This window comes from Cavia porcellus, unplaced genomic scaffold (assembly GCF_034190915.1).
Source record: "Cavia porcellus strain 051 isolate PalLab524CR breed Dunkin Hartley unplaced genomic scaffold, mCavPor4.1 scaffold_10, whole genome shotgun sequence".
NCBI classification, from domain to species: domain Eukaryota; kingdom Metazoa; phylum Chordata; class Mammalia; order Rodentia; family Caviidae; genus Cavia; species Cavia porcellus.
In genome coordinates this window covers 72178942-72195139 of record NW_026947493.1, presented here as the reverse complement: position 1 = coordinate 72195139, position 16198 = coordinate 72178942, and the positions used below count along the sequence as shown (strand labels likewise).

The 16198-nt window shown below is 30.1% G+C and overlaps 1 protein-coding gene across 12 annotated transcripts in view; it reads right to left on the bottom strand.

Annotated features, from left to right (window-relative positions):
• Window positions 1–16198, bottom strand: part of Vps13b (vacuolar protein sorting 13 homolog B) — a 683809-nt gene that overhangs the window by 374214 nt on the left and 293397 nt on the right. For all 12 annotated transcript variants that reach the window (XR_010050305.1, XM_063257835.1, XM_013143877.3 and 9 more), the window contains 2 exons: window positions 15844–15971; window positions 6273–6507 (listed from right to left, as the gene is read on the bottom strand). Coding sequence is in view for 11 of the 12 variants with exons in the window: in XM_063257835.1 (XP_063113905.1) it covers window positions 6273–6507; window positions 15844–15971 (363 nt within the window). In the remaining variant the exon portion in view is untranslated. The remainder of the gene's footprint in view (window positions 1–6272; window positions 6508–15843; window positions 15972–16198) is intronic.

Below are 16198 nucleotides of genomic sequence, written 5' to 3'. Positions count from 1 at the left end.
AACAGCCCTTGTTTTCTATAGATAGCAAAATTTAGATTTATGTTCCGTTTTTGCTTAATTTATCCTGACTTTGTTACTAATACTTAAAATTGAAGAACATCTGTCTGTCTGTCTGTTGATCTATCTACCTACCGACCTATCTCCCTTTTATCCCAATTGCCTATCTGGTCTTTCTCAAGTAATTAAAAACAAAATGAAAAAACTACTAAGGATTTATTATATGATTGCTTTATTTTCTTTACAATCCTAAAGCGCCCTGCTTTTGATCTGCATTAGTATGACTCTCTGGATACACTGTGCTGCTAAGGAAAGACAAGGACCTAAAACTGTCAGATTCCTTGGATACTTTTTAGTTCTTATTAAGTATCGGTCCTATATTTATAAAACATCTAGTAACAAGTCTTCTCCATAAGTCTGCCTTCTGATGTTTCCTCTGCTTGCCTTTTATTTGTAGTTTCCATAGCAGATTCTTTCTTTCTTCTTGTTTTATAAAAATTAGTGTTCTCTCCTAGTTATATATGTAGATACAAGTTAACTTGACTTAGTATCCTCTAATCTTTTTTTATGGTTTTTTTCTTGCTACCATGCTGTATCTCTAACAGTAATCTCTGTTTTGAGCTCTAGATCTAAGTACATTCAACAGTTCATTTAGATCTCTTTACCTGAATACAATAAATTCATCCACTCTACTTCGCGCTGGAAACTGAACTTCTTTCTTTATATAGTGCCACAATACAGATATTAACCACATACATGTCTATGAAGAAATCCAAATTAGGAAACAGAGAGAAATTTCTCTCTTTCAGTATTTATAACTACTCTAGTCACCAAGTTTGGGTTTTTTTTTTTTTTAATTCTTTTTTAACCTTTTAAGTATTCCTCTGTTCTGTCCGTATCTCTATACACACCACACTATTAGGATTTCCTGAACAGTTTCAGGAAAAAGATGTAATATCTAACTAATTTCCTTAATCCTAGTTTTCTACTATATCCCATTTACAGAATAACAGTATAAGAGAAGCAGATTGTAAAGTTAGAGATTTAGACATTAGGAACTAAGGATTTAGACATTTGAATATCTGTTAGAACATGAGTGGTTAGAAGCATTTATTTATACTCTGAAAGAAACAAAATGATGGGAAAAACACTAAAAATAAAAAAGGACTACACAAATGAGAGAGAATGAGACAGTATTTAAGCATCACAAATTTTTTAAACACAGCAAATGTACAGATAACTACTAAATGATTGAGGAAAAAATAGGCAAGCTACAAAAGAACAAGTTGCAGCATACCATCAATCCCATAATAGGTTCCAGGATTACGTAACTTTGAAAAAGAATGCAAGAGAGAGTGAAACCTAGACTATTTGAAAACTGGTAAAACAAGCAAGTATATTTCTTGATCCTACCTTTATCTATAAATAAATGTAGAAAAACAGTAAATAAATTTATAGACCAAATGTACGCACCAAAGGCTAAAACCCAAAATTTTTATAGCCCCATTTAAAATGAAGAAAAGACCAAATATAGTCACTTAAGTTAGTATTTGCAGATTTTTGAGACCTAAGAAGGATTTAAACATTTTGAAATGTCTCTTCCTCAGGATAAGTTTGGCTACTGAGAATAATCATATGGTTTAAAAGTTGTTCTATTTCACATTTCAATGCTGATTATATAGTCATTCTATATTCTCCTAGGAATATGAAAATACACTCTGCATCGAGCATGTGATTTTTTTTTTAAGTCTAAAACAAACTACGTAGTTTTCTCAGTTTTTGAAAAAAATATCAAGCACCGTATCATTGAAAGATTTATAGACGGAAACTTTTGAAAACTCATTCAGAATGTATTTTTGAAACAATATGAGGCTAAAGTAATTTATAATTTGAAAAGGACAAGCAGTAGTGGTTGCCAAGGGCTTTGTAGAATTAAGAATCATTTTACATGGGTATATAAGAGATAAAAATGATTGGTCATGTATATCAATCTTTTTATAAAATTTATTAGAAAATATAAAGCATATTTTCACAACATCATTAAAAAATCAGAGGTATTCTATTTACGGCAATGTAGCAGATTTGGTGCCTAGATAATCTGTGTGCTAAATACAAAAGTGATAAATATGTTTATAAAACATATACAGTATAAATTTTATATAGTTTATTTTATACACACATATATACAAATGATATCCTCTTAAATTCAAAAATAATATCCAAAAAAGTAGTGGTTTTTAAAGCAAGAGACTAAGGAAAAGCAGAAACTCAGAGGTAAACAGAGTGATACTAAAGCACTTCAAGATTAATAAGACACCTATGTTCACATAAAAGGTTGAGTTAGATAAAGCCTAAAGCCCACTTTGCAGTACAGAAAGTAAAAGACTATAAAGTTAGCATAAAAATAGCTATAATATTAATGTTACTGTAAGCCAGAAATAAAATCATCCTATTCTTCTCTTTCTAGATGAGCTTTTGACAAATGCCACCAGAAGTGTAAACTTAAACAGATGAAAATAACAACAACAAAAACAAAACAAAAATCAAACAAATTCACAAATGTAATCCAGACCTTTAAGAGATAACAGCTTGAATTTTTCATTTAAATGACATAAAAACTTAAAATCAAGTATTTAGTTTCAGTGGTAGTTTAACTGGTGGTGCTCTAATGTATCAAAAGCAAATTCAAACTTCTACAGAAGGAATTTTTCATGCTATAAGAATATTTCTAGAAAAGCAATCTCCAGTAGAAGTATTTAAAAAATAAAAGAACCAACAAGAAATCACATTTAATGCTAGGTATCACAGAAATATTCACAGGAATTGAATAATAAAGTATAAAGTTTTGGATACAAAAAAGAGAAAACCTTGGAAATACGAATAAAATGTTTTTAAAATAAGGTAAAAATATTTATCATAAAAATTAAATTAATAGGTATAACACCCAAAAAGAGAAACTAATTTATAGTTTTAAAAGTCAAGCAAGATACAATTTATCTCTAGAGAAACTGTGACTGGTAAAGGTCTAGAGATTACCTGATTGCTGTTAATATTCTTAATTTGGATTCAGGTACTGGTATCACATGTGGCTTAATGTTCTAAAAGCCATTCAGTTATACATAAGTGTTGCTCAGTTTTTTGTATAGATATATTAGACGTCAATGAAGGTTCATAGAAAATTCAATGAATACCTTTAATAGTAAATAAACTACAACTGAAAAGAAAATTAAAAAACTGAAAATATATATTAAAGAAACTATTCAAAATGCAAACCAAATCAAAGAAAAATTATGAAACAGCAAAAAACTGACAGGTAAAATAGAATAAAAAAATAACATAAACTGTACATATATGTACAATTATAGAACCTTCAAAAGACAGTAACATTCAAATAAAAGATTAAAAAGTAAAAGATTAAGAAAGTCCTGAAAGCAAACAGAGACAAGGGACAAACTACCTTCAAGAAAAAACTTCAAAGGTCAACAAAAAGCAAGAGTCAGCACAATAGTATCCATCAAGAAAAAAATAGCTATAAATATGAATTGTATAAAAAGTTTTCAGAAAACTATCTTTCACAAAGTAAGTCAAAAATAGGTATTTTCAAACAAACTTGAGTTTGCTAATATACTACCACAAAAGAGATTCCAAAAGGTGCGCTTCAGGCAGCAATTAAAATCTCAGAGATGGAAGGAGAGAATGAACTGTGAAAAGAAATGACTACTGCAAGGCCTAACACAGGTGCTAGCAAATACATTACTATGATCAAATGTGGCCAACCAACCAACAGACTTTATAAATCAATGTGGATTATACCTGACTAAACAAAATATATTTACCAACTGGCCCCTTACTCAAAAAGTTTTCTAACTCATGAACTAATATATATGCCAAATCTAAACAACCATAAAATTAGATGAAAATCTTAAGAAATTTTAGAATTAAAGCCATAACGAAAATGTGACTATAATAATGAGTTAATTTGGAGAAAAAGATTATATGCTTTAAGATTTATGTGTTGCTAAGGAAGTAGAAGTCTGATGTACCATGTATTTTAACAACTTAAATATGTATATTAATATTTCTACAGCTTCATTTAATTTTGAAAAAAATTATTGATTTTTAAGATGAAAACTAGAGAAGAAATACCTTTTAATATGGAATGGAAAAGCAGAATTAAAAATAAGAAAGTAAAAGATATAAAGAAAACAAAGTAAGAAGACAATTCATAGACAGTATATTGGAGAATATACTGTAAATCCTGTATCTGAAAGTGCCTAGAATCCAGACTACATGAAGATTTGTTATAACCTCAACTATAGCAAGGGAGCAATGCAACTAAATGTGGATGAAAGAAGTAACTAGCAGTAAATATTTAAGAAGGTACACAAATGGCTAATAAAAGATGGTCAGTATCATTAATTAGGTAAATAAAAATCAAAACTACAATGAGATACTTACCTACTAGAATGACTAGAAATATACAAAACAGAATAACTAAGGAGATAAAATAATGGAGAAATTAGAACTTCGTATATTGTTTACAAAATGATACAGACATTTTGAACAATATTAGCAATTCCTCAAAAGCTTAAACATAAGAGGAATCGTTTGACCTAATAACTTTACTCAAGGGTACCTAACAGAAGTTAAAACATATTCATATAAAAATATACAGAAGAATTTTTATTCCAGATTTTTTCATAAAGCCAAAACATGGAAGTAATTCAAATGTCCAGCTGATAAATGTGTACTGAGAATGTGGTGTCTACCTATACAAAGAAGCACTATTTACCCATAAAAAGAATGAAGATCGCTATTAACATGTCAGTCTTGAAATACAATAAACTGTGAAAGAAACCGCTCACAAAAGATCACATACAGTATGATTCCATTTATATAAAATGTCTAAAATAGGCAAATTCAGAGAGACAGGAAGTAAAATGGTGACTACCAAGGGACTGAAGAGAAAAAGAATGAAAAGTTACTTCACACAGTGTAGTATTTCTTGTTTGTAAATTAAACTGTTCTAAAATTCTGTAGTGATATTAATTGCAGAAAATAGTGAACATATTAGATTACAGAACTGAATGCATTAAAAAGAAAAACTTTATGACATAAACTATGTCTTAAAGCTATAATATAAATAGTAGTTGGCTTTAAGTAAAAACACAGGAACAAATCATTTCAAACTTAAATATTATTTCAGAATTTACAGTAAAATAAGGAGCATCCTCAACACAACTTTAGATTAACATATCTTCATATGCTATACAATTGATATTGCAATACACAATTTCTAATAACCAAAGCCCATAGTAAATAACAAATATGTTGTAAGTACTAGACAAAAGATCCCTGTATCAAAACAAGGATTATGTAACAATAGTTTTCAAAAACAGTTTCCTTTAACCCTTAAAATTATATAGGATGATACAGGTATTCACACTATTAAGGACTAATAGTCCTGATGCACTGTCTACATTTGTTCAGAAAACTCAATTTCAAAGGATATTTCTGTGTAGAGCAGAAGAAAGAGAAATAACCATCAAAGTTGGAGTCAAAATTGTACAGGCAGTTGGCTTTTCAGTGACAGACAGTATGAATAGTAATCTGAATTAATAGCAGGATGCATATACCTACATACTAATAATATGAACAAGGTGTGACCCACTTAGCACTGTCAAAAATTTGAGTCTTGTTATTAAAATATAGATTCACATTATTTACTTTGTCATTGTTTGAAATTAATGTGTCAAGGTTCAAAAGTGTAAGAATTTACAATTCAGGACACTTCAATTTAAGAAATCAAATATGGACTGGAAAAAAGATTCATGGTTCTAGTAATCGAACAATTAATAATCCTGTAAATAAATCAGAAATGTAAAATATATTATGCTTGAGATAAATAACACATTCATTCCATTTTTACATATATTCATTTATAATTTAAGTGGTTTCAAGCTCAACCTTATTATTCTTTTTTCCACCTAATGCAAACATTCAAAGGCAACTTTTTTCCTAAGATAATTTTCCTATATTTACCTTTTAGTGATTATACTACACTGCATATGATCTTCTACAGACAATTTACATGTGCATATATGAATATACGGCTGGTTAAAAGGTTATGAATAGATAAACTTACCAAATGGTATGAGTTTATTTACTTGGGCCACAAAAATGTGTCAATAAGAAAACTAATTTCACATATATAAAAATTATTTAAATCTCAAAATATGAACTATTAAACATAAGAAGAATTTTTGTTTCTGTACCTTCTTCAAGGATGGGTCGTGGGATGACAAATGGGATTTCCTGTAAAGGTTCCATATACTTGTGACCAGCACTAATAATCTTTATTTGTGGTAAACACAAGACAAGCGTTCCTGGCATGCTGGATTGTCCATGGTACCAACTTCTCACTGTTCCAGGAATGTCACCAGATACAATTGTACTTGGGGAAGGCAGGCTATTGTTTGGAATGAACACACAACAAGACTGTACATCAAGCTACAAAAAGAAAGGAGAATTAAAATAATTGGATAGACTAAACATGCTGTTGAATGTATGTCTCCATAAGAATAAACAGACAAATCAGAAAATGAAAACATCTCCTATGTATACTTGCATTACTTTTATTAAAAATTCAACAAGTACTTTTATGCTATAAATTTAATCAAAACCACCCAATGACAAAAGATGAAAACTGACCTTTACAGTTCTTTCCAGGAAACAACAATTTCAGAATTTACTACCAAAAAGGGTGAAAAAATTCTGCCCCTTTTAACATTTACTGAGGCTTTGTTCACACCAACTAAATAGGGCTTTCAAACTGCTTTTATTTTTCAATGCAAAAAATAAACCTATTTATATGTAACTTTGGCCCTTAGATTATTTAACTGCAGAATAAAATATAAGAAAGAAGTTTGAAGCTTTATTTCTAGCACTAAATGACATTAATGCACTATGAATTGTGACTATTCCTATCATATAATTTCTTTTTATATACATGCATTAAAAATGTGAATATACATATATATGATAGATAATACAGAAAAAGTAGTTACCTAAAATAAAAACATTAGAAATCGTAAAGATCAGAGCACTATTTTTTGCTTTATCTCCCTTCAAATTATTAAATTGTGATTTCATGTGAATATTTTATGCTTCCTTTAAAAATTATTTAAACATAATTAAGTTTCAGGTTTTTAGACAGTTAAAACTAATGAAGTCCAAACCAAAAACTGAATTAATCTTTAATATCTAATTCACAAACAAAGCATATCAAAATCTATTGATCTTATTTGGTTCTTCCAAAGTAGTATTTGGTGTATATATTATTAAAGTGCTTCAACAGCTTAGCATACATGAATCATACCATTTGTTAAGAAAAATGTAAAGTATAACTTGTTGATGCTCTGCAAAAAGACAAAAAAAAGCATATAAAGCTGTTTTTTGAAAGTGTGATTAAAAATAATTTTTTGTCAGCATAAGTGCTTGGATACTCTAGTAAATTCTATTAGCAAGTAGCTCATTTTTTGGCATTTTAAAATAATAATTATCCAATCATAATAATTTACAAATAGATCTCAGTAAAATTTCCATATATATAAATAAATATATATATTGCTTTGATTATATCTACCCTTCATAGTACCCTCTAATACCACTACTTTTCCCTTGTCCTTGCATCCCTACCCATTTCATGACAGTTTATCTTCTATTTTCTAAAAGGTATAAAACAAATTTAAAGTTTCCACATATGAGAGAAAAATATGAAATTTCCCAGTTATATTCATTTTCAAATGGTTACATTTCACAAACAATAAGAAAAGGTAGAATAATATCTTTTAGGATTAATACACTACTTAATGAGAACATAATGATATGCAATGGGTTTGGAATTCTTTGATATGACGAATAATTTGACAAACTGAAAGTAAGTAAACCTGTATATGTTTGCTGTGCATTTCTTGGCATAGACAAAGTGACAAATTCTGAGAAGAAAAAATACGAGAAAATTTTGGAAAAAATAAATGTATGATGTATTGATGAAACCAGAACTGTTAATTTTAGTTTTAAATTTTTTATCTTGCATCTTTGATAATTTGAATATTACCTTATTTACTATCACAGTCTATGTTATTTATTCTGAATTAAGAATAAATATATATTTCCAGGTGTGGTGGCACAGGCACCTAATCTCAGCACTTGGGAGATTGAGCAAAGAGGAATGCTGTGATTTTGTGGCCAGCTAGGACAAACACACTGCGTTCACAACCAACTTGGGTTACACAGTGAGGCCCTGTCTCCAAAACAAATAAACAAACAACAACAAAAACAAAGCTGATATTATTACAAATTGCAATTGCTTTTACAAAATTTAACAATTAATCAGGGAATTGCATAGTTTAAAGTGGCACATTAAGTACATGTTTTCTATTAATTCAAGTTAGAAGGTCAAAATATGAACAGTAACATAGTATATATTGATGTGTTATATTGAAAACTGATCTAGAAAATGTGATATATAAAATGTTAGTTTAATATGCTCCCATCTACAAACATACACAATTTGCCCTTAAAAATAAATCTGGCAGTGTCAAAATTTATAAAATTATAAAATACCCCAAATTCCAGTGATACAAGAATCAATTATTGTGACAAATTTCAACAATCTGAGCAATACACAGAAAGTCAACAGTATATTGGCATGAGATATATAATATTAAAAAATAAACTTGCACATATATATGTAAATGATTCCTTTAATAAGAATCAAAACATATATGTATAATCCAAATCACTCAAAATTAAAGTTATAACTATTATATACACTAAAGCTATAGCATAAATCTTTTTACACTTTTAAAATAACTGTTAAAATTGTATGTCTAAAATTGTGGTTTTAATGTAAAATGCTGAGTGATTTATATTACAGAATATAAATCTGCAGCAGTAAATTCTGCATGAATGTAAGGATCTGACAATCCAAGGGAAAGAAAATGAAGTAATCTGCCAGTAAGAAGTCCTGAAGCCGGGGGTCAGATCATGTTCATGGAAACCATCTGGTTGGGACCCTCTAAGCCACACCAAACACAAATGATCTTTTAAAAAAATATCCTATTCATTAATGTATCACAGCTGCACTGAGTGTTACTTCATTTTTCCATGGCAACATCCTTTCTGTTTCAAGGATCTTGTTTCAGTTTTGGTAGCAACGCGTTCTTTTGCCAATATTGAACACATTCATGTGTTAAAGTGAAGGGATTATTACAAATTCCTGAAATAGAACCACATCTATTTTGATTCCTATTGGGTCAAGAGGGTTACTATCTAAGTTTCATATACTGAAAAAAAAATCAATGAAGTAAAAATTATTGGGTACTTTTGCTTTAATAAATGTAATGCATGCTTTCCTACTTTCAAGTTAGTATGTCATCTGAAAAGCTATTATGCTCCTCACTCTTACATGTAAGGTTTGGAAACTTAGTGGTTGTAACTCAGCTAAAAGAAAAGCCTAAGTTTCATTTACACATAAATGTGAAAATCTTAATTGGCCAACTGCCGTAATTAAATAAAATATTTCACATATACTGCAAATTTAAATAATATTCCCTTTTAAATAATGTTACCGCTTCCTATTCCCAAATAACATATTTTTCTTTCGAAATTGAAACTTTAATGATTTTTTAAAGTTTTTAAAATTATTTTTGTCTTTTTGAAACAAGGTCTCAATATGCGGTACAGGCTGACATTGTGCTCACTTTGTAGTCCAGGTAGTCTCAAACTTGCAAAGATCCTCTTGCCCAGCCTCTGAAATGCTGGAATTACAGGCATGAGCCAACATACTATATGAAAGCATTTTATTCTAGAGGATCGATTTTTAAAATGAAAATAAACATTGTAAGTTATATTTCATTTACTTTTTCTTTTCTTTACTAATGCATTCTTTATTAACTACTATGAACTGAACAGAAAGTCAGGAATAGAGGCAAAAATATAGTCCAGCCTTTAAAACACTTAAAATAAAAACATTTTTCCATATTAACAACTTATAAGAATTACTACTACTATGAAAACTGTAAAAAAAATCAAATATTTGGCTATTTTTGTTCAATCTGTCTTAGTATAAGGGACAGTGCCTACTATGTAGTGAATATTTAATAAATGTATAAAATGTAAACATTGCTATTATCATCAAATTTTAAAATAACTGCATTACATATTGCTCATAATTTCATTCCAAAAACATAGTCTAATAACGCGATTAATAAAGTTGACTTGTCACTCCAGCTGTGAGAACTCTGATCAGTTATTTAAATCCTCATGACTCCCATTTCCTCATCATAAATAGGAGAAAAATCACAGAATTTATATAAGGATTTAATATAGTAAATGTCATCCAGAACATTTGCTAAACAGTCAATTAAAAAAATAAGCATCCATTAATTCCCAGATCCAATATACTAGCCTTCACAAAGGATGTATTTTAAAATTCTATTATTTTCCTAAGTATGTAGAAGCCCTCAAAATAAGAAGCATTCTATTTATGCTACATCAAACATTCAAACCAAAACCCAAAATATTTTTCTATTTTATAAATTCTCAATTTGTTATGAAAATATTGCAAGAAACTGAAATACATCCAATTTGGGGTGTTAGGTTAAAACCCTCAAAACTGATTCTACTTGCCTTCCTTTCCAGAATGACTACTATAAATCTCTGTACTTTTTCTGTAAAAATTTGTCAAGGGAAGACATGAAAAGTTTCCTAGAATACAATTCCAGACTTCCTCCTTCTAACGAATCAGGGTAAAATGACTGTCATTTGATAAATGCCTATAAATAAGAATGTGGTCCTCTGTGAAAAACTGCCAGTGTTAAAAGTTTAAAACTTTCTTTCATAATTAAAGTAACTGACAGTTCATCTGTAAAGCCTACTCTCATTTGATTCTGACAGTAAGGGAGCTCATACAATATGATTTTTTCATCACTGGTCACATTCCATATGAAATTTCCTAGGAGAAAGAATTCAACTGGCCCAGCCTAACTGGCGTATGATGTACTGAATTAAGCACTCTGAGTGACATAACATCAAAATTACACAAAATTACACATGTAGTTTACTAAAGGATTAACAGAATCACTGACAAAGGTAAGGGACCAGGATGATCACTTCCCTTAAGGAAAAAACAAACAAACAAACAAAAAAACACAAATGATACAAAATAACAAGAACTTCAATCCAGATGAGAAAAAAGGCTAAGACTGGCAATAAAGGACAAAGTGCTCCTTTCTTAGTGAATTCCAGGTAAAGAATTTTTCTCCTTTGTCAACTGTATGCCATTATGTGCTTGTACAATTAAAACATGGCATTTTAAAGTATAATAGATAAACTCTTTGCTAATAAGCAAATGAGTAAAGTAATAAAGAACAAATGAACTTATCAAAATCTGTTATTGAAAAGCTCTGAAATCAAGTTCTTGTAAAACAAGGTGTCTATGACCACATGTATTATTATAAAATAATTCATATGAAAGGTACATTTTCCCAAGGAAAAAATAAACAAGTTATAGTAAATACTGTTCATGTCTTTACACAATATAAGGTTTCCTAATTTAAGTAAAAAACAACATGAGCTTAGTAAATGCAAACTTTGGCTCCAGAATCAACTTTCCAAAAACTCTGGTCTGAAACACATTTACTTACTGAAATTCCCAATGACAGAATAATCCTTGATGGCTTTAAATTATGATGTTTTATTTTGTCTGATGACAACTTAAGGGTTTTCTGTATTAAACCTTGGTCAATAAACTATCTTGGACAACAGATAACATTTCTTTAAAATTCAGTGTATTGGAATCTAGATTTTAATCATTTAAATAGGAACTAATTTTATTCAAAAATTTTTTCCCAATACATTAACATTTGAAATATTTAAAATATAGTATTTTTAACACACAGTGAGGGCCAAGATGAGGCAAGCAAGCAAACTATTTAGTTCATATTGAAGATAACCTCTTCAAAGGTGTATCAATTAGGTGTATCCTGCTACTATACATTAATTTAAACCCAGTAAGTTTACTCAAAATGAGAAACTGCAAAACAACCTTCATGCTTACAAAAGAATGGTAAATTTTATGTTATATGTGTTTTATTATAAGTAAAAGGTAAAAAGGAATAAGGGATAATATGATCTCTTATCATTAATTGATCTATTTATCATTAATTCATAATGACATAAGATTAAGTTCATTTACTCTAAGTGATGAAGCTGCTCAGGTACTCTACCATTATATTACAAATAAAAGAACCAAAAGCATCCTAATAAAATGTTAGAATTGGAAGTAAACTTAATTATTAATCTGTCCATCTCATATGCAGATAAGTAAGGTAAAATGCATAGTTAACATTCAGAACTGGATAATGCTGACCACTGGTTCCCTGAAATTCTACACTCCCTTGGTGTGCATGAACTCTCCAGCTTCTCATCCCACATTTCAGATTCCTATCTTACAATTTCTGACAAGCACATTTTCCTTCTACTGACTACTTTAAAACTCATGTTCTCTTGACCCAGTGCTCTTTCAACTTTGTGCTTTCTTGAGTGACCTATTTCTTGGCTTTGCTCATCTATAAGATGACTCACAAAATTATACCTTTACTCTGAAAGTGTCCTTAAACTCTACCTAGAATTTCTACTACTAGATAGCTGGATATCTTTTACATATTTCAAGTAGATGTGTAAATTCAAACTTCCTTTTTGTCCTTAACCCCGAAAGCTGTACTAGTTTCGTCAATGGCATCACTATATACCCAAATACCGGAATTGGAATTTGGCCAACCTCTTAGACGTTGTTCCATCATTCTCTAAAATCACTAATTAAGTTTCAGGTATCATTGTTCAGCTTGGCCTACTGCCTAGCATTCCAAAACCATTGCATTACATATTTTGTTCATTTTCTTGGTTATTCCAGGGAGCAAAATAAATTTACTCCCCTCTCTCTGGACAGAGGCAGACACGCACCAGTATGTTGTATTGTGGAACACAGATGTGCCTACCTGTTAGCTTATAAACACAAAGACTTCAGGTATCACTTGGAATCTTAAAACTTTAAAGTTTTCCTGGAGCTGTCAAATACTCATTAACTTGATATTATTATTCATGTATTTGTTATCAGACCTTCTCAAAATGAATTTAAAATGGTAAGCAGACATACTACAGAATTCTTTACAGAATGGGTAACAAGGCATGAGGAATTCAGCATAGTGGTATACTGTTTTTTTGTTTTGTTTTGTTTTCTTTCTTTTTTTTTTTTTTAATCGGTACCGGGGATCGAACTCATGACTGCCTGCTTGCAAGGCAGGTGCTTATGCTGCTGAGCTAAATCCTCAGTCCTAGTATACTCTTATAATACCAACACACTTTGATGCTGTGGCACAAGAATGACAAATTTGAGACCAGTCCTACTTAGTGAGAACTTATCTCAAAGGAGGATTGGGTACGCACATCACTTCTAGAGTCCTGAGCTGAATCCCCAGTACCATAAACAGGAAAAACAAAAGGCATAAAGTTACTTTTAATACCAGTTCTTATATCATTATGACACAGCATTCACAATCATAGTAAACATTAAATAGCGATTATTCTTGATAACTATCTTATTCTAGAGTACATTACATAGCAGAGTCAACAGTTTTTCTGTAACTCAATAAATATGGTATATTTTGGCAGGACTGTTGGGAAAAACAAACCCTTCTCCACTGTTGGTGGGAATGTAGACTGGTGCAACTACTGTGGAAATCAATATGGAGATTCCTCAAAAAACTAAAACTAATGGTTCCATTCTTCAAAAAACTAAAACTAATAGTTCTCCATCTTGGTATATTCCTGAAAGAATTAAAAGTGTTATACAACACCAATATATAGTGATAGTGAAATCTTAGAGACAGCCAAACGCCCATCAGCCAACCAATGGATAAAGATGATGTGTTTGTTTTTTTTTTTTTTTAATGTACAATCGAGTGCTATCCAGTCTTAAAGAAGTATAAACTCAGATTATCGCATTGTTTCTCTGGCATGAGAAACACGGGAAGTGTAAATAAGCACCAAAATGTATAATAGATATTGTGAAGAGAATATTCAACTATGATGGGTAACTAGGGAGGAGGCAGGGGGAAAGCAAGGAAGAGAAAAGTGGGAAGAATGGAAAAAAAGCTTTTGTAAATAAGGAAAAGAGCTGAAGGAGGGGTAAAGGAATGGGACAGTTACAAATTCTCTATGATGTATATTATCACAATGACTGTCTAAATTATATCAATACACTTTTTAAAAAGGAAAAAGAAAAACAATATATATTTTTCCTGTATAGTTATTTTCCATCTCATTTATTCTTTCTGTTATATTTTATTACTTCCTCCAAAATCAAGATTTTGTTATGTTTTCCCTTTTGCATAAAGTTGCTCCAGCATACATTAAATTTCAGGCTGGAGAAAAGTTTGGTCTTTGTGTATTTATTTTGATAAGATATTTTGCTAGATATGAAATTACATGCCAACAATTTGTTTCTCCCCAGCACATTAAAAGATATTATTCTATTCTCTTTTGGCCTTGACTGTTTCATTTTTGTTTTGTTTTTTAGCACTGGCAACAGAAACCAATGTTTTGACACTAAGCTATACAACCTCAGATCTTTTAAAAATTGTTTCACTTTGAGACAAAGTCTCACTAAGTCACTAAGCTGCCCAAGTTGGTCACCAACATGTCATCTGGCCTCAGTCTCCCACAGTGCTGGAATAACAGTCATGCTAGTCTTCTGATAAAAGGTCAGGAGTTACCAGTATCTGTATGTAATATGCCTTTTGTTTCTGCCTGCTTCAACATTTTTTTGACTTCTGATTTTTAGAAATTTGGCTATGACACACCTAACTGTCATGTTCTTTGTAGTTACTCTATTTAGCATTTTCTGAGACTATTTGATCTATGATTGTTTCTCACATTTTGGATTTTAGCACTTCATGTTGCGGTACTGCCAATTTGGGAGTCCAGCACTTTATGGGTTTATAATAACTATGAATTTGTACATCATACAGCTTGCATTCATTGCTAGGATGTAAGAATTTTCTCTCTCAACGTTTTGTATTATAATCAGAAGTAATTTTGATCTTACTTCAGTATTACTCTCTGCTACATTTAGAATTGCATAAACATGTCTCAGTTGTCAGTCTTTCAAATTTTATGTAAAAATGAAAGACTTTATATAAAAACCTAAAATCTGCAACTGTTATTTTTACCTAATTCTTGTGACATTAGATAAACATCCAACTATATATGTTTTGATCAGTTTAAATATGGTTTGTAAAGAGACAATGTAAAAGGGTTGAATTACATTCATTTAAAATTGAAAATAATTGAGTACAAAATTTAATAAACAATAAACGAAATACCTAGAATTATAACTGTAATATTTAATTTACAATTAGGTAGGAGAAACAATTAGATAACTCTTTATGTTAACTGAATTCCAATTCAGATCATTTCAACATGGAGATAAATGTGAATTGAACATGGAATGTTTAAATATTTCAAATATTTACAAGAAACAAAAAGTAGAAAGAATGACAGTTTTTCAAATGGTAAGAACCATGTCAAAATGCGTAAATTTTCATAGAGCATATATGCTTCATATAATTTTGTTTATGATAAGCAAAGTATACTACCTTTTCAAATAAATTGTAGAAATGAGATTAACATAACTATTATAAGAAATATTTATCAATATTAACAATGTTAAAAGTTTTTAAGTATTATAGAGACTAGAGTCATATTTCCCTTTTATTTTACCTGTATTGTAAGACTCTTCACTGCATTCCATACTATTCCAATAAATTCTTTCATTCTTTCTTCAGGACTTCTACAGCCTTCAGATATATTTAACATGGCTTTCACAGGAACAGACAGTGGTCGAGATTCTAAGTATAAGAAGTAATTATTTAACAAAGATATACCTTTTGACAGAAGCGTACAGAAAATATTTTCAAGATGGTTTCTTTCATTGTTCAAAATCTTGTACATCAGATTACAAAGTGTCATGTTAAGACGATTTTATCTTACAGAATTTGCCACTTTTCAAGACACTGACAACTGGAAGGCAGAACTACAGTTAGGGCTGTGTTCTATTTACTGGTTACAGAGGGCT